Raw genomic sequence first — 18,847 nt, 5'->3', positions numbered from 1 at the left:
ATTCATAAAATAAAAGAACAAATAACTAAACTAATAATTTAATATTTATAATAAACGATACTAGAAGAAATAAAGTTTGTCAAAATCTCTCAATTGAGCATTAAAATTGAAATAAAATATAACAGAGTTCCAGTACAACGGTGGCAATTCCATGGACTTTTATTTTTAGCCGAACTAATTTGATGGAATAGTGTCCGATTATGGAGTGCGAGGGAACGACGAACGTGCGAGGAAGAATCGAACGTGTTCCGGAAGGGAGAAGAACGAAGAAGACCTACGATAGAACGGAATGGAGAGGGATGCCGACGCGGTTTCCTTCGAACAAGACCGGCATCGCGTTGAAGACGCCGCGCGCTCGTGCTCCGGTTCATACTGTTTCACGGCACATTTTATCAGTCAGCTGATCGCCAAGTAACATAGCGAACACACGGCGATTTCGCCGCGATTTTATAAAACGATCGTTCCTCTGTGCTTGACACGTCAATGGACTTATAACTCGATCGCGATTGTCATCGCGACGATTCTTCGCGCGTGTATTTCGCACTCCCATCGTGAATAGCTTCTATCTATCCGTTGCGGATTTTGTCACCGGAACACGTGAGTAATGTTCAGTGTGATCCAGAAAATCATGGTGTCTTTTTCAATCTTTGATCAAAAATTTTTACAAAATGCGTAATATATTAGTATAGATTTTAAATAATAATATTCGCGATTATTTAAGACAGTATCTGTAAATAATACTTTACAAATAATTTCTTAAAAGAGAAGACGATAACAATAATTTTTATATAAAATTGATAATAATTATACGCAGTGATTACGTGGAGACAACACTTACTAATTTGTGATATTGATAATTATATATAATATATAAATACAGTTATTCATGTAGAAACGTATATGTGTGTAAATATACAGGTGTATACATATCGCGCGTTGCAGATATCTTATTTCAATTATACGATGAAACTTATTCTTTTTTAAATAGAAACTTCGAAACCTGGATAATTGAAAGTACATTTACATTTAAATTTTCTAAAATGATAAAGCAATAATTTGTAAATGGCAAACGCTTCTTAAATACTGTATAAATGTCTGTAATATCAAACAACTATATAAATATTGCGCATGAAAAGACAAGATTAATGAGCAAAATTTGAGTTAACTATCACATTTTAATCCTCAAGCATTAAACAACGATCAGTTTTCTTATTTACACGAAATGCATGTAAGTTGGTTATTAAATTTAAAAGAAAATCACGCTACTAATTATCTCGCATCAGCATGTACATCGCCTATTTTCAATAACGCTGATTCTATCGCGATCGCTGAATTATGTATGAGCATATTTTATTCTATATTACTTGCTCCGCGTTACTTTGCACGTTTTAATGTAACAATTTTAAACGATATACACAACTATTTCAAATATTTCATATCAAATAATATACAAAAAAAAAGAGATTATTATAAAAATTTTAGTATAAAAAATATTAATGCATCGCCAAGTTATATATTATACAAATATTAATATATAATGTATATATTTCAAAATCTACGCATCCTAATATAAATTGCAAATTATACGCAATTATGTATAACGCGGCTCAGATGACATATCAACATTTTAGACGATAAAAAAAAAAATTTATTGATTCGGAGTCTTATCAGGGAAGGGCGGTATTAAAAATATCGTCATTGTTTTCATCAGTAATAATGACTAATGATAATGAATCATGCATGAGTAGAATTATCTAACAATAAGTGCCGATAAGACAACGGCGGTCTACGAAAGCACTTTCGCGAAAAACACTTGAACTTTCATACTTGTCGCTGCTCCTTATTCATCGAGAACAGCGAGCTGCAAATTCGGAGAAATCGGGTGTCCCCTTTACGGAAATGTTCTCTAAGCTGGGCGTGTTTGCCGAGCGTCGCACCTTGAACTCGGACACGCAAGGAAGGCAGGTCATGGACATACTTTTTTGGATATCGAACGATCGCTCGAAGGGCATCGCACCGATGCCGAAAACTTTCTCGGCAAGTTGCCGTATATAGGCATGCCGCCGATATACTATAGAGGAATGGTAATAACCGATCGGAGAGAAAGAGAGAACCAGTTATACGAACTTTGGTCACGCGAGTCCCAATGAATCACGAGAGACGATATTGTTCGTCATTAGAGAACAGCTTATATGCTGTTTTGGATTCGTCTGCCGATCAGTCTATTCTCTAGCATTTATAACGCGATTCTCCAAAGCTGAGTCTGTGTTTATTTAGGGTTTTTACACGCCTAAGCTGCCCTATTGTACAAAGTGTCCCGTTCCAATCGAGTACAATTTTTAATGAAACATCTATCCACCTCAATGTGCGCACCGTTTCAATTGCCGCTCTTCAAAGTGCGATCGGTTTAATTAGGATTCAGCGAAGTGTCGTCGCGAAAACATTCATGGCTGTCGCGTATCGGCGAAATTGCACGCATATAATCAAGATTGTGGAGCACGTAGATGGATAATTAAATGAACCGAGCGAGGAGCGTACTTCACCAAATATTGTACATCCGCGCGCCAGTAACACGGCTAATCAAATATCTGTTACATGCGAGTTATGTGAACAACTTTCGAAGAAGCAATATCCTTCCTAGTACTTCTAGTCTGTAATCATCACCATGTATATGGAATCTGTATATAATTATTGCTTTTTCGTTCCGATAATAGAGATGAAGATGATTTAATATTTGGAAAATTAAATTTCCTCTCACGTCTCATCGGTTTATATTACTTGTAATTATAGCATTATAAAAGAAAGAAGGACAACCATATATAAATATAATAAAAGCGCGTAATATCGGTGAATTTTTAAAAAACTTTTGAAAAAAAAAAAGAAAAGTTTAATTAACCGTCTCCACAAGTTTGCCACCAATGAATATTGATGAAATTTTGTTGTTGTTCGCGCTCCTGATCGCGATAGCTTGTTTTAAAATTTGAATGTAATGGACATTACGAGACGTGTTTTCAATCTTGTGACATCGTAAAAAGAAAATCTATGAAACGTGTTCATTACGATTGCAAGGAAATGATTGCGTCAGGGAAAGTATGGAAGGAAACGTGATTTGATCATTTTAGCAGTAGGAAATGATTTCGTCGAATAACCACATGAGGAATAATCACTCCCGGCCATACTCTTGTCTCATTTCCTTTGTCCTTGTCGTGGATTTTTTCTCATCTCCTTCATAATTTTTACTTTGACGTTCATATTTCAATTTCACGCGGACTTCCGTCTTTTTTGTTACTTTCCCTACGTGCATTAGAAGAGAGAGAGCGCGCGAGAGAGAGAAAAAAAGTACAGACGCGTCGTAAAAATGATAGTCAGTACGGTACGAATGTAACAACGGATACTGTTACATGATTATTTTTCTCGCGCACCGCTGCACTCGGGAAGTGCATTTCCATTTCCTCGGCAAGATCGATTTCGCTACCGGAATTGTCGACAAAAATAATTGAGAGCTCAACGCGTGATGCAAAAAATATATCATAATAAATCAAAAGAATTCGAGAAATATAAAAAATGTAACGGTATTAAAATTTATATATATATATATAAAAAAAATATCTTAGTAATTCTTAAAATTTGCGTATCGTGCAGAAAAGATTTATGCGTGTAGAAGGAAAGACCCGTTATTTTTACGTAAATAAAAATTTCCATTCATATTGCCGAAGCTCGTCTACAGTTAAAAACACATCTGGATCGTAAACTTTTGCCGTCACGGTTTTCGATGGCGCCAAATCAATTGGGAAGCCGAGGTTCGGAGAAGAATAACAACGTGTATTTTAAGAAACGATAAGAGAGAAAGAGAGGGTTGAGAAAAGCGCGGCAAGAGAAAACGAAGCCAATAATCTGTGACGTGGCCGTTCGACTTTGAAGCAAGAGTCACTTTTTAGCGTCGTGGTGCCAATATAATACGAATGGCTCGCAATCCTTTACGGTGCAACAATGCCAATCGAGCTCCGTCATCACGAAAGTCCATCTATCGCATGGGAGTTATGCCTCGCATACGATGAGACTAATCCTCCTGTTAAACTTTATTTTTATAAAAGAATATACAATTTTAAATATAAATCAATGATATGATAAACGATTAGAGAATCAAATCTCTTAAATCACTAAGAACCACTCATTTCTTCACAAGCTCGCTTTACAAGATAAATCTTAATCCAGATATTACAATAAAATGTATACATCTATCTATCTTTTTCTAATCTTTCTTCGGTGCAATTATTTTTATTCTCACTCCGCGATGTATGATAGAATGGAATAAAAGATACATTTTATTTCCTGCCTGATACCAATCGAAGCAGACTTGTAAGAATGTGACTGATAAATAGCAATATTGTTGGATGACAATGTTGATAAAGATTGAATTTTTCTTTCTTTTATATACAAGTCAGCTTCTCAGTCAAACACTTAAATGACGATTATACTTTCGCGTATTCGTATCTTGATGTTGCGTGTACCTTACCTTTCAAGCAGGATTCCTATACGTAGGCAACGCAGCTTTGTGTCGTAAATGCTGCAACTTCATTAACATACAAAGAAGCTAGATTACGCGTAGCGTGTTTTGGCTTATTAAAAATGCGACGACTACGGCTTGCCATATACCGTGTTACACAATGTCTCGTCTTTTGTGGCGCAAAACATTTCGTCGCGAACTCTTTGCAATTCGATTTTTTTTTTATTTTTTTTTTTACGGACATTTCAGCAATGACGGACGCATAATTAATAGAGCGGATACTTCGTGGTTCGTTTGAAAATTTCGATCGTTAAAAGAAACTGCGCTCATCTATCTTACCATTCACCTGCTTTGCAACATTTTCCCGGCAATGGCTCGTTGAATAAGTACTATAAGGTGTTTTAAACGATCCAATTTCTACGCAAATCAAACAAAAAAATTTTGCATGTTTCTAATAATTTCGAGTAAATTATGTCGAGAAATTGATCCGAAATATTCGACGCATTATCGAGTTACTGGCCGAGAAATATCGTGAAACATCATCGAAACGAAGTTGTCAAATTCCAGACTTTTACGGATACGGCAAAGTTTCGCGGATCAAACGGTATGTTTCGCATTAATTTGTCCCTACAGGAAACTGCGGTAATCCGCGACCGAACGATCGAGTTTCTCGTCTCGCAACGATAACTTATCGAATCGAAAGCTGAAAGTCCAGAAGTTCTTGCATGATTATATCGCCCCGTTTACTTTCTATGCAGCCGTTGCATGAAGAATATCAACGTGTGTTCTTATTAAACGTAATACATTATTTATTTATCAATTTTAGCGTAGATACAGATTCTCTAGCGTAAAGTCTAACTCGAATCCTCCTCTCCGAGGATTCGAAACGCGCGAGCGCCGACACATTTTTCGCGAACCTACTATACCGCGATCGCGATTTCCATCATATCTCATCTCTATTTTATTCTATACAATTAACTTGACATACGCGTATCCTGGAGCGCTATTTTCGCACGGCATTCCCGGCATTTCCCTGCGTTCAACATTACGCAGGAGCGCAGCGCGTAGTCATTGATGGCACGCATTGTACCGTTACGTCGTCACGCTGAGAGGATTAAACCAGCGGAACCGCAGCTCTGACTACGTATATACTATAATCGGGAAAAAAGCTTCCGTCCTTTTGCTCATCCTCCCAACAGTTTGACATACGACCGACATAGGTGCGAAAGGCAAACCTGCGCGAAATTACGGCGTGAGTGAAAATTCGTCTTCCTCTTTCTCCCCTTCTTTCTCTCTCCTGATTTTCTTCTTCGTCATTTTCCAAGTGATTTATTAAGACATTAATAAAATCGCGAAAGCGGAACTACCGATACTTCTTAACCTTTCAAATATACTCAACGTCTTTCATTTTTTCTTTTTATATTTTCTGAATTTTTTTATATAAACGATACAAAGACTTACCGACAGTTGACGATCGATGAATCCTCGTGGGAAAAAAAAAAAAACGTTATAATCGTTCAGTATTTCTTTCTCTCCAAATGATCCGAAACGCGATAAATAATTTGTAGAGCGAAAATTCAAAAAAGAAATCGATCGCGATGCAAAAAATGTCGTCTGCGCGATAATTCTTACTTTCGAATAATTATTTGAAATTGTCATTTTTATATTCTTCGAAAAGAGTTTAAATATATATCGTCGCGATTAATATATTTAAAGCACGTCAAGTTTAACGAAATATGTATAATGAGGAAGCAGCCAAAGCAACCAATAATCGCGATAAAATTTTCACACGGATAACACAAAAAAAAAATCGTGATTCCAGCATTACGTTAATCAAGTATTATCCAAGGTAGCAGGGCATCACTTTGTAGGTGAACCCTTAAACCGCTTTCATGTCGGGTTTCCTCGCTCTAATACTTGCGACGAGCACGTGATCGGGGACAAACGTGATTGCTTATTGCTGCACGATTGATACCTTTGTCAAAGGTATCGAACCGTATAATCGAACGCGATCATATGTTTTTGCGGTGAAATGTCTCGAGGATCTTAGACGATCCTTATGCAAGATGACCATCTTTTGCTGATCGTAAAGACAATGCTTTCGTAGAAATTGCAGTGAAATGTCTGCAGCAGAGAGTATCGATCTGTGAAATAGATGGATGAAGAAACATTCTCTGTCGAAGAACAAGCTATACTCCAAACTGATCGTCACCAATAATCAAAAATTACCAGCAAAATTGCCAGCATGACTACATAATCAATTTTGTTCTTTGAGAATATTATTTTTATTCTATTCTTATTCTTTCTTCTACGAGAAAGTCTATACCTAAAGTATAATATTTAAATAATAATTATAAATGTGCGCGCGCATATATATATATATATATATATATATATATATATATATGTGTGTGTACATACACATTTAAGTCTTATATACACATCTTATGTTCCTCTTCTCTTAAGCAATCTTTATCGTATGAAATTTTATACGCTAAATATATGTATATATAATTACTCGATTAAATGATGGGAACCGTGTCAATGGCGTATTAATTGCTTGCACGTGCGTGAATCTGCGCATGTAATTACACAATTGCACTAGAACTTTATGAGATAAATACGTATACCGTAAGAACGGTATTCACGCAAAAGTTGACGCTCGTGGAAACTCGTTCAGTTTCTTAGTACTAAAAATAATGCGCACAACCGCAAACACGCATTTATCGCGTGTAAGGAACATGATATATCGAGCGAATCATCTGAAACGAATTAATAAATCTTCCGCATCACTGATTATTACGATGATCGGCAAATCCCAATTTATAAAATGTTCTTCGAAATAGAATAATAACAGTCTTGTTAGAGTAAAGCTTCTCTTTAATATCTCCTTACATCTTTAATATATGTATTATCCCTAATATCAAAAGTAGTGAAACAATAGGTTTTATGGTGAACTGTAATGGTGGAATATATAACGTCGTAGACGGTAACATTTAAAGCGAAAGTAGTGAAATTTAATAGTTATCTCGGTTATCGCAAATAATTATTATTTCCTCAACTAAATTACTCTTCAACGTGATGTTTTAAGAAAAATTGAGATAAAACAATTTACTCACTTGCGAAAGATTTAATATTCTATTTTTGTTAAGAAATTTTTTAAACATTTTAAAAAACAACATTTTAAATTACATAGTATTATTTATGATTTAGTAATTTATCGTTTTTATATATCGCCTAAATAACTTTCTTTCTCAAACATCAAATATCCTAAGATCCTATTATTTTTACAAAATTTGTTTACAAAAAACCGAACTTGTAGAATCTTTTTGTAATATCATAAGACTTTTCCGTACTTTCTGAATTTTTAATTATTTTTAATCTATACACGTACATATATAGGCTACACAATCATTAAACATTTATTGGTAATCTTATTTGTAATTACCATAACTGATGAAAATTTCAGCAAAAACATAGTTTAACGTTCATCATTTAATGTTTAATTAAGGCGCTTTCTTGCCAGTCACGCTACGTATACAATCTACATATCTAGTGAAATTAAGCGCATCGAAAATTAGTAAGGCGGGCTGCGAAGCACTTTGAGAGAAATCCTTTCGCCGATACGCACCAACGTACATTGAGTAAAATCGGCTTTTTAGTGTAATCGAAAGAGTATCTCAATAGTTTCAACTTGTCACATTGTCAAAAGACATCGAGCCTATAAGAATAATCTCGCCCGCTATGAAATTGAAAAGGGAAGGATATTTATAGCATTTTTAATTATTATCTATATTCGCGACTTATGATCACATCCAATTTAGAGTAACGAAAGAGACCTGAAGCCACAGCTAAGTTTCGACCTTTACACGGCTTCATACAATTGAGTAAGACTTCCATCGTTAAAATAAGAAGAATGAAATCAAATCAATAGCAAAATAAATAATCAGAAATAAAATATGTATGTAATAAAAATATGACAATTAAATCTCATATTTTTGTCACGATGTAAAATAAACTACTCGATATGATGTATTGGAAAAAAACACACCAAAAAATAATATTTAATTTCTAATTGACAGAATTTATCAAGATAAACCTCGCTGAGAGAAATTTTAATGTTTATATATAATATCAGTATTGATAAAAATTATAATAATAAATATCTTAATAAAATTCGATATTTTTCGACGTTACAATTTAGTTTTCTACGCATTCACGCGAATTGATGTTGCACGAATGCGCTGTTTAACGATTCTCACAATCAGTTCTTCGATGTACAATACAGTGTTGCGGAGGAAAGCTTGAGTTAAATGGGGCGTATTTTTCTCGACAGATCTGAGACAAGGCAGAAGTGCGCCGGTCTAACCAGAGTTTAATACTATTAAGGAATTAACGGCCATCCAGTTGGAAAACGAACGCTTCTAATAGTATGTCGTAGTTGGTCGAACTAACAGCGTTCACTGAGATCTCCCTAGTTCAATAAGGTATCATAATTTTTAAACTTTCGAGAAACGAGAAAAATACCAACAAAAAAACACCAACCGGTTAATAAAATTACATTTGGCAAATGATGTACAATTATCGCTATACGACTACGATAAAACTTTTTCCAATTGACTTTAATATCTTTCGCAAAAAAATGCTTAATAAAGAAAAAGAGTAAATATAAATATCATCGTATAAGTAATCTTTAAAGTAGCAGCAAATATCATTAAGATATTTTAAATATCGTTGTCTCCTATTTCTCCGATTAAATCTTAAAATCATGAATCTGAAATTTATCTGAAATTTATCTTAAACGCTTAATCAATATTTTGGTATTATAATTTTTAATAATCAAAAGTGAAAGAAGCGAAAGAGAAATTCACCTCAATTGAATTAAACAATGAATTCGATCGGCGCTATTATTCTCTTTGCTAGTCCTCGCCTAATCGTCTCGTTACATACTGATTCGAACGATTTAACATCGACTATGTACACATGTACAGATATGACCGGAGGTGGGACCAACATGGCGTATCACGGCCTTAGTCAACATGTCAATTTCGACATGATACCGGATCCTGGCGAGCGTTTTCGATTGGAAGAATTGATCGGTGAGGGTACATACGGCGAAGTGTATGCCGCTTACGATAAAGAAACTGGCAACAAGGTAGCCATAAAAATATTGGAGAATGTCGCTGACAATATCGAGGAGATCGAGGAAGAATATCTAGTGCTGCGAGATCTGAGTTTACACCCGAACATTCCTGTCTTCCACGGGTTGTTTCTAAAGCGTGCCAAGCCTGGTCAGGAAGAGGATCAATTATGGTTCGTCATGGAGGTATCGTCATTAAACGGTAAAATAAATCTATAGCAAAAGAAACGTGAAATTTATGCATAAATTTACCGATAAAAATAATTAAAGATGTAAAATTATTACCCGAAAGCCTTTAATTACTATCGCTTGTAATTAGTTGTAATAAATGTCAGACTATGTTAATTTGCTATTCATTATATATATATATACGCACGCAAACACATATTAAACGTGCTCTTAGAAAAAAACAAAACAAATAAATTAAGAAGATATACTTTCTAACGGCGTCTATGCAATTCTATCATTCTTCTATATAATTTCCGTAAATTAATTTGTCAGTTTTCCAAGGAAGCGGAAATCGAGGCATGTAAAAGAGTTAATTGCTTCGGTTTCAGCTGTGCACCGGAGGCTCCGTGACCGATCTCGTGCAGGGTGTGAAAAAACGCGGCAGTCGTCTAACGGATGACCAAATAGCTTACATCTTAAAGGAGACCGTCGAAGCACTGATATTTCTACACAGCAATCACTGTATGCATCGTGACGTGAAGGGTCACAACATCCTGCTCACCGAAGAAGCGCGTGTCAAATTGGTCGATTTCGGCGTGTCCTCGCATCTAGCCGCGACTCTCGCCAGGAGAAACACATCTGTCGGAACACCGTACTGGATGGCGCCAGAGGTGAGTTAAGAAATTTCTTGCCTTCGGAAGTGAAAATTTTCTAATAAATTGAAGTGTCGAGAATAATGCACGTTGAGAATCGAGCGACCTATCTGATCCGCCCTCGAATCAATTGAGGGAAACAAATCTTACGATACAGAAATACATTTTTTTTTTTTTTTTTTTTTTCTTAAATGCAAAACTCTCAATCTTTTCGATCATGTTTTTTTTTTTTTTTAAAAAAGGTGATAGCTTGCGAGCAGCAATTGGACTCCTCGTACGATTCGCGCTGCGACGTCTGGTCGATCGGCATCACCGCCATCGAGTTAGCCGAGGGTGACCCTCCACTATCGGAATTGCATCCCATGCGAGCGCTCTTTCAAATTCCGAGAAATCCTCCGCCCTCCCTGAAGAATCCGGACATTTATTCGCCGGAACTGACAGATTTTATAGCCGAATGCTTGGTGAAGGATCTCGAGCATCGGCCATTCGCGAGCGAATTGAAGGAGCATCCGCTATTGTCGAACGTGGGGCCGATTGCGGGGAAGATCAGGGAGCAATTGAGAGAAGAGATACGTAGACAAAGAGCGGAGGGTCGAATTCATCGGCAGCCGGAGGTGACTACGAAACATGGCAAATTGAAGACGGACCGCAAGACGAGACCGGAGAAGATGTACATGGACGATTTGGCGGCGCTCGACATGCTGTCGGAAGAAGCTATTGTCGATCAATTGCAACACCGATACGAGCAAACGCAAATATACACGTACATTGGTGATATACTGGTTGCGGTTAATCCTTTCACTAATCTAGGTTTATATACTGGTATCGTAAGTACTCTTATATTATATTAAACGAATTACTATATTTAAGTACGTTAAGATAAATCAGATGTGTGACATAATAATTAATAATATATTAATATTAATATAATAAATAATATTAATAATATATACGTCATTAATTATATTATGTCACAGCCTGATTTATCTTTACGTAAATATAACTATTATTATTTTATTATTAATATTAATAAATAAAATAAATAATACGTAATATATCCCCCCTTAGGAGCAAAAACGGTACAAGGGCCAAGCGAGATCGGATAATCCTCCGCACATATTCGCGGTTGCCGATGCCGCGTATCAAGCGCTGCTTCATCAACGTCAAAACCAGGCAATAGTTATTAGCGGTGAATCGGGCGCCGGGAAGACGGAAAGTGCGAATTTACTATTGAAGCAGCTCGTGTATCTCAGCAAGGCGCCAAATCGCAATCTCGAGGAGAGGATACTTCAGATAAACTCTATAATGGAGGCTTTCGGAAACGCCACGACCGGTATAAATGCCAATTCTTCCAGATTCGGAAAGTATCTGGATTTAACAATGACGAAAGGTGGAAAGGTGACCGGTGCGCGGATCTCGGTATATCTGTTGGAGCAATCACGCGTGATCGCTCAAGCTGAGTACGTTAAAAAAAAAAAAAAAAAAAAAAAAAAAAGTTGAAAAATTAACCACGAGGGAAAATTTTGCTATTTTTCAGGGGAGAGCGAAACTTTCACGTTTTCTATTATATGTACGATGGCTTAGAGGCGGACAATCGCCTCTCGGAATTTTATCTCGATCCTACGCTTCGAAGGTATCATCGATATCTCACGCATTACAATGACACCTCGCAGACGCACATCGACAAGTTCCAGCAACTCAAGATGGGTTTCAAGGTACTCGGATTTCAGGATAGCGAAGTGGACACGGTGTATCGAGTTTTAGCCGCTATACTCCATCTAGGTGACATTGAGTTCGCCGAAGTGGCGAGTCAAGACAATACTGACAATAAGAGCAGAGTCATCGACACTATTCCGTTACACAGAGGTAAAATTTCTTTCATTCCCCCTCTTTCATTCGCTTCGATATTTATTAATTACAATATAATTATCAGTATTCGATCGATAAAACGCTTATACAGTATTTACGCATTAATAATTCTCCATACAAGACTATCATAGTCAATTGCGCGTGTGCTCCGATAATAGAAGAAGCACTTCGGTTTCAGTTTCGAAACTGCTCGGCATCGAACAGAACGATCTCCTGGAAGCTCTGACATCAAACTCGGTAATGACCAGAGGCGAGACAATTACGCGGAACAATACGGTGGCCGAGGCTCGCGCGGCCCGCGACGCAATGGCCAAGGGTCTCTACGGTCGACTCTTCGATTGGATGGTCAACCAGATCAATTGTTTGCTGTGCTTCAGCCGCTCGCCGAATTACGAGCCGTTGGCGATCGGTTTGCTCGATATCTTCGGCTTCGAGAACTTCCCCAGAAATTCGTTCGAGCAACTCTGCATCAATATCGCCAACGAGCAGATACAATATTACTTCAATCAACATATCTTCACTTGGGAGCAACAAGAATACATGGCCGAGGGAATACCGGTCGATCTCGTTGAGTTCTCTGACAACAGACCGGTTCTCGACATGTTACTCAGCAAGCCTATGGGACTCTTGGCTCTTCTGGACGAAGAGAGTCGATTTCCCAGAGCGACCAATCGATCGCTGATTGGTAAGTATTCTGTATTATTGTATAAAAATATTTGCGTCACACTACTTTAGAAAGGAGGGTATTATTTCACAAACGATGTTGGAATTCTAATTTTTTTGAATAAATAATAAAACTAATAAACTTTTCTTTCTTTTCGTAAAGCTAATTTTTATACAATGTTCTGATTAATAACGATTTCAAACAATAACTGCTATTTGCTTTCCATGCATATACATTTTTAATTTATAAGCATATCAAACACTTTGCTATTTCTCCGGCAGAAAAATTCCACAATAACATTAAATCCAAGTTCTACGTACGCCCCAAATCGGATGCGGTCTGTTTCGCGATCCATCATTTTGCCGGACGTGTCGTCTATCAAGCTGAAGGATTTCTCGAGAAGAACAGAAACTTCCTGCCGCCCGAGGTCATTCAACTAGTACGACAATCGCAGTACGACATGGTTCGTTTCTTGTTCCAATGCCCGATCACGAAAACCGGTAACCTGTATTCGGCGCTGCAAGAGAATGACTCGAGAAGATTGCAGTCGAATCAAAACACAAAAGTACGCGCGTGTGTGTTGCATTGATACTCTGTTCCTCTTGAATTTTTTTTAAACATACTGACGACATAATAATATCTCGTAGGAACGTTATTCTAGTCGAGGTTTAGCCTCACAATCCAGAGCTCAGCAGACGGTATCGACATATTTCCGATATTCTCTGATGGATCTATTACAAAAAATGGTATCCGGCTCGCCTCAATTCGTTCGGTGCATAAAGCCAAACGATTCGCGAAGTCCACGATTCTTCGATAAGGATAAGGTTGTGAAGCAACTGAGGTACACCGGTGTCCTCGAGACGATACGTATACGACAAAACGGATTTTCTCATAGAATACCTTTCAACGAATTCCTTAAAAGGTACTTTCGAGTTGTGGAAAAAATGCGAAATATCTTCACGTAAACTTTCATCAATTATACGAATCTATAAACTCTACAGATACTGCTTCCTTGCTTTCGGCTACGACGAACGCGTGGTTGCCAATCGGGATAATTGTCGGCTCCTTTTGATACGATTGAAGATGGATGGATGGGCGTTGGGTAAAACAAAAGTATTCCTAAAGTACTATCACGTCGAATTCCTCTCCAAGCTATACGAGGAACAACTGAGGAAGATCATTATGGTTCAAGCGTGCGTTCGACGATGGCTCGCAAAAATAAAATTCAAAAAGCAAAAATGGCAATTCGCCGTATCGGTTGTAACGTTGCAACGCCATATCCGAGGCTGGTTATCGCGAAAAAGAACGGAAGAAATGCTGGTTCAAAAACGTACGGAAGAGGAAAATATGGCGTTCGATTTTATGTCGAGTGAGTTTAATTTTGGTTTTTTTTTCTAAATAGCTTTATAATTATTTATATCTTTGTTTATTTTAATTTTCTTTTGTAGGTGAAACAAAAAGTAAAGCACAGGAAAATGTAGATATCAATAACCGCGATAAGCAACAAGTATCTAAAAATCTAAAAAAAGACGACGCCGCGATTATCATACAAAGTCGTATGTATTATACAAATTATAATTTGCTCATCTGTAATCGACGATAATAAATGTTGCGTATAATTCAACTGTTTATAGATTTTCGAGGCTATACCATCCGCAAACGCTTTGGATATCAGCTGGAAGAACGTTTCAAAAGAATTTTAAACAATTACGACAACATATTCGACGGCCACAAGGCGTTATTACGAGAAGGATTAAAACACGAAGATGCAGCTCTTATCGTTCAAAGATGGTATAAAAAAGAGGAGAGAATGATCAGAAAGAAGCCAATCGCGAAGGACTCTGTACATCCTAAATTACGGCAAGCGGATCTAATTCAATTCTCTCAAAATGTAATTAAAATTACTCGCTAAATTACTTTGAAAATTAATTTGCCTAAAGAGTAGTTTTTTTTTCTTCATTCAAGATTAGCTGTTAACTCTTTATTCGACATTATACGGAAACCGTATCAACGTCGTCAACGACCATTAATTTGATTAAGTTACTAGTCGTTATATTTGTATGCTATAGGTACACATGAAGAATCAAGAAGTGCACAAAAATCTGCGTCGCAACAAGCCCGGTGTTAGATTGAGCGATATCGGGGAACCGCCTTTGGATTATATTCGTCCCGAGGGATTTAATATGGTGCAGTCAATATTGCATTATCGTAACGGAACGCAGCCGGATGAGGAAGACAGCGTCAAATATTATCGGGATTTAAAAGAGGAAATGAGCAGGTATATATATATATGTAAATCAAAAGAGGCTTCGTTTTTGCTGCTTCGACTGAGAGCGTTGCGAACGAACCGGAAATTTACACATTCAATTTTCGAATGCTTCTGGTACTCGCATCGCAAGTGGTTCGGAATTCGAAGACGAAGAAGTTGGCTGGGACTTACCGTTGATACAGCTAGAAAATGACCTTCGCACATTGTCGAGGTATATCGTAAACTTGATCGACCGTATCCGTACCAGCTAGTTTATTTTTGGCGCATGTTATCCTCACCGCTATATTTAAGCAAGCATTTCATTCAGAGAGAATGCCCTGCAATATATCCCTATAATTTTGAATTCTAGAAATTTACCGCGAATGTTTTTTTTTTATTTTTTTACAATTTCTACAAAAATCGAAAAGTTTTATCAAGTTATTCAAATCGAATTAAAGTCAAATTTTACTTCTTATCAAACCTATTATAAACACAGTTCTTTATGCATACTGATATTCAAACGTTTTTTTTTTAACCATTGTATACTGCGCTTCACATGGACGCTATGATTAAATATCTGTATCGAAATATAATAAAATTACCCTGATATAGGAATCGGGGCAGCCAGATTCTGGAAGTGAATGCCGAGAGAAGAAATCGCGCGGCTCAGGGCGATTTTACAGTGGCACCGGAACAGCATCTGTCAAACATTTGGCACAAAGCCCTGAGACATCCGTCCGATCGACGCGAGAACGAGAGCTCCAAGAAAAATGTCAAGTAAGAATCGCGCCACGAATAAATGCCATGCTAATTTTCGCATGTTATTAACGAATAATGCGTTGTTAATTCTATTTAATTTATGATAGCTCTTTGTGTGAATTTAACTCCAATTTATTTTCTTTTTATTCGAGACACATAAAGCAAAATCGATGTTCGTGCTAAATTTTATTTACTTGCGATAATAATGTATATATTAACATTGTAAATTTTGCATCAAATTCTAATATTCTCTAATCTATCTATATATATTATACAATAATATCAAATTTTTTTCTAATGACTAAAATCAAATAACATGCAATTTTAATAATGAAAATCAAAATGCATTGTATTTGAATGAATATCTGATAACTAATCTCTTGCATTTATGCCTACGCGTTGCCAGAAACATCATGGCAAATTTCCAGGTAAAGTCATAAATTTATACGGTTGTCAGAAGACTGGAATACGTGTCTGCTCCTTAGTAGTTTAATATAACTTGTATATCTATTATCGAGTTATTGATATCAAACTAATGCTCAATATCAACTTAATACTTAATTATTAATAAACGAGAAAACGAGTCGAAAAGTTTGAATCCTTCTTAAGCATCATGCCTTTAAAAGTTTTAATCCCTTTTAAACATCTTTCCCCTTAAAATTTTATTTTAAAAGGAATAAAATTTTCAAAAATGATCTTTTTCTAGTACAAGGATTAATGAGCTGCATAGCAACAACCTGCAATCACACGCAGATGGACAATGCGCAATCGATTCTCCGTATATCCACGATCCATCTGGCCTACGATTCACAATCGATGATCGATGCAATGCCGTGAACGAACAACAGAATGTCCTTAATGGACAGAATCTCGTTAACGGTCGCCACAATTTTGTTAACGAACGCCACACATCGATTAATGGCTGTAATAATTACCAACCTCCTTGCAAAATAAATAATAGCGTTGTAACAAGCCGAATAAAGATCTTGAATACAGAACAGTTAACTAACGGCTTATCAAATGAAAACAAGTCGGAAAAGCCATCGGATCGATCGGATCCTAAACAAAATGGTTATCCAGCGAAAAATCATCAAAATAATTTAGATCATTATGATATTCAGAACGGTGTTAATCGATTAATAAATGAGAAATCGACAGATCAGGAACAGCTGCAGAGAGACAATTTCCATATCGCCGTTAATCTCAGACAACTTCTAAGGCCGACTGTGATCGAGAAACGGCAGGAGACCGCCAAGGTCGAGTACGATGCGGAGGATATTAATGGCCCTTACAATTTCAGACAGCTGCTAAGGCCGACCGAATACCTCCCGACGGAATCTTTAAGGAAGAGAAAAGGAGGACTCGTTTCTAACGGAGTGCCAATGCCGAAAGACAAAGTTCCGGAGAAACATGTTAAGAGAAGAGCTCCGTTGGCACCGACCCAGAATAGATTGGTCAACGGAAAGAAGTGATGTTGACTTTTGTATATTGTTCAGTAGAAATATTCCTTTCCGAGAGATTTGACTTGACGTGGGATGAATGAATATCTGACGTATAAATCGTGATGATTAACTATTGTAAAATATCGACAATTTCTTGTGTGTTTAAATCTCCTCTCGATATGTATACACAAGCTAAGAGAAATTTTATTATTATTGCCATTAATACAAAAGAGAAAAATGTAACCTGAATTCTGTTACAATATATAGAAAATAATCGTCCAAGAATATATGATGCGCGTAGAGTATAATTTTAATAATCGATAAAAGAATATTTCACATTAATCTGGGTACAAAAGATAGTATGATATATAGAAGTGAGATTCGATACAATATTTAGCATAACACGAATTATGTGTAAGAGAGATGCAAATAATCTTCAACGGAAATAATTAGTGCTTTGTATGCAGCAAATATATTATAATGCATTCGTGGCATAGAATTGCTCGATTCTTTTCAACGTGGAGGGAATAAAAAAAGAATTCCGTATTTATATATATATATAAATATTTTCCTATCCGTATTAAAGTACAATATCGTGTGCTATATAAGGTTGATTTCAAAGTTTAAAAAGTTTTCTTTGGAAATCACAATATGCATTTGCCGAATAAAAACGTACGCGTAATACTAGAAACGAAATATTTCACGCTGCTTCATTTAGTTAGAAGGATAATCGACGGCAATAACAATTACATACTTTTTCCATATCGAATTCTTAGTAAAGATCGCTAGCTTTTACCATAAATACGTATCTGTACTCGTTGCGAAATGACGTAATATGAAATAATATTCAATCATAGAAATCATATTATCGCGACAGTATATTTAACTCTACGATTTATTACTAACCACTCTATAATTTATTACTACCACTCGTTACGAAAATATGTACCAGAATTAGCACGCGTCTAGTACTAGTCATCTTTAGCTTTATTCAAATCTTAAGCATCCATATGATCGATGTAGATACATAAGAAAAAAATAAAATAAAATAAAATAAAACATGCATATTGAATATTTGTATAATAATTTATCAACATACAGAGTTTACATGGTGAGGAAACGATCGTGTAGTTGTTCAATCATAAATTTCCAATTCATTTATCCTAAAAGAATACCTATCCATAAATCACCCTCTAATTAAATTTATCTCCCGCAATACGAATACCCTCTTCTTTTTTTTAATCGGACTCTAATCTAATTTATAGACAGATCACTCCCATCGAATCGTCAATTGCCGAAATAATGTGACGTGAGTTTAATTCGCGCTTTCGTTATTTCGTTAAATATATTATTTCGCGGGAACGCGTGGTTCGCGAGCTCCCTGAGCGCATGCATTA

At 36.4% G+C, this 18,847-nt stretch overlaps 1 protein-coding gene across 5 annotated transcripts; it reads left to right on the top strand.

Annotated features, from left to right (window-relative positions):
* The first annotated feature begins 328 nt into the window (after window positions 1-328).
* Window positions 329-18,471, top strand: LOC138933395 (myosin-IIIb). 5 transcript variants are annotated; one of them, XM_070296065.1, is made up of 18 exons: window positions 329-597; window positions 8,844-8,994; window positions 9,499-9,833; window positions 10,205-10,486; window positions 10,711-11,295; window positions 11,537-11,928; window positions 12,006-12,334; window positions 12,516-13,022; window positions 13,283-13,566; window positions 13,649-13,923; window positions 14,003-14,370; window positions 14,450-14,557; window positions 14,636-14,892; window positions 15,071-15,279; window positions 15,401-15,481; window positions 15,862-16,026; window positions 16,415-16,436; window positions 16,715-16,811. In XM_070296065.1, exons 3-18 carry the CDS (start codon window positions 9,501-9,503, stop codon window positions 16,724-16,726), a joined length of 4,209 nt encoding a protein of 1,402 aa, XP_070152166.1. In that variant the 5' UTR covers window positions 329-597; window positions 8,844-8,994; window positions 9,499-9,500; the 3' UTR covers window positions 16,727-16,811. The 5 variants fall into 5 exon arrangements, with proteins under 5 accessions (XP_070152166.1, XP_070152161.1, XP_070152163.1 ...); XM_070296060.1 differs by lacking the exon at window positions 16,415-16,436 and having other exon boundaries at window positions 333-597; window positions 16,715-18,471; XM_070296062.1 differs by lacking the exons at window positions 15,401-15,481; window positions 16,415-16,436 and having other exon boundaries at window positions 333-597; window positions 16,715-18,471.
* Window positions 18,472-18,847: the final 376 nt, after the last annotated feature.

The sequence above is a fragment of the Polyergus mexicanus genome, unplaced genomic scaffold, assembly GCF_030449975.1.
Source record: "Polyergus mexicanus isolate NDT 795.1 unplaced genomic scaffold, iyPolMexi1.0 SCAF_5, whole genome shotgun sequence".
Taxonomy (NCBI): domain Eukaryota; kingdom Metazoa; phylum Arthropoda; class Insecta; order Hymenoptera; family Formicidae; genus Polyergus; species Polyergus mexicanus.
This window is presented reverse-complemented; position numbering and strand designations above follow the sequence as displayed.

Excerpts from the sequence above, each read along its gene's own strand:
- LOC138933395 (XM_070296060.1), top strand. The coding sequence starts at position 9,501 with ATGACCGGAGGTGGGACCAACATGGCGTATCACGGCCTTAGTCAACAT. Across the intron at positions 12,335-12,515 it reads CACTATTCCGTTACACAGAG|TTTCGAAACTGCTCGGCATC; the intron begins GTAAAATTTCTT and ends CTTCGGTTTCAG. Across the intron at positions 14,558-14,635 it reads CGCGATTATCATACAAAGTC|ATTTTCGAGGCTATACCATC; the intron begins GTATGTATTATA and ends AACTGTTTATAG.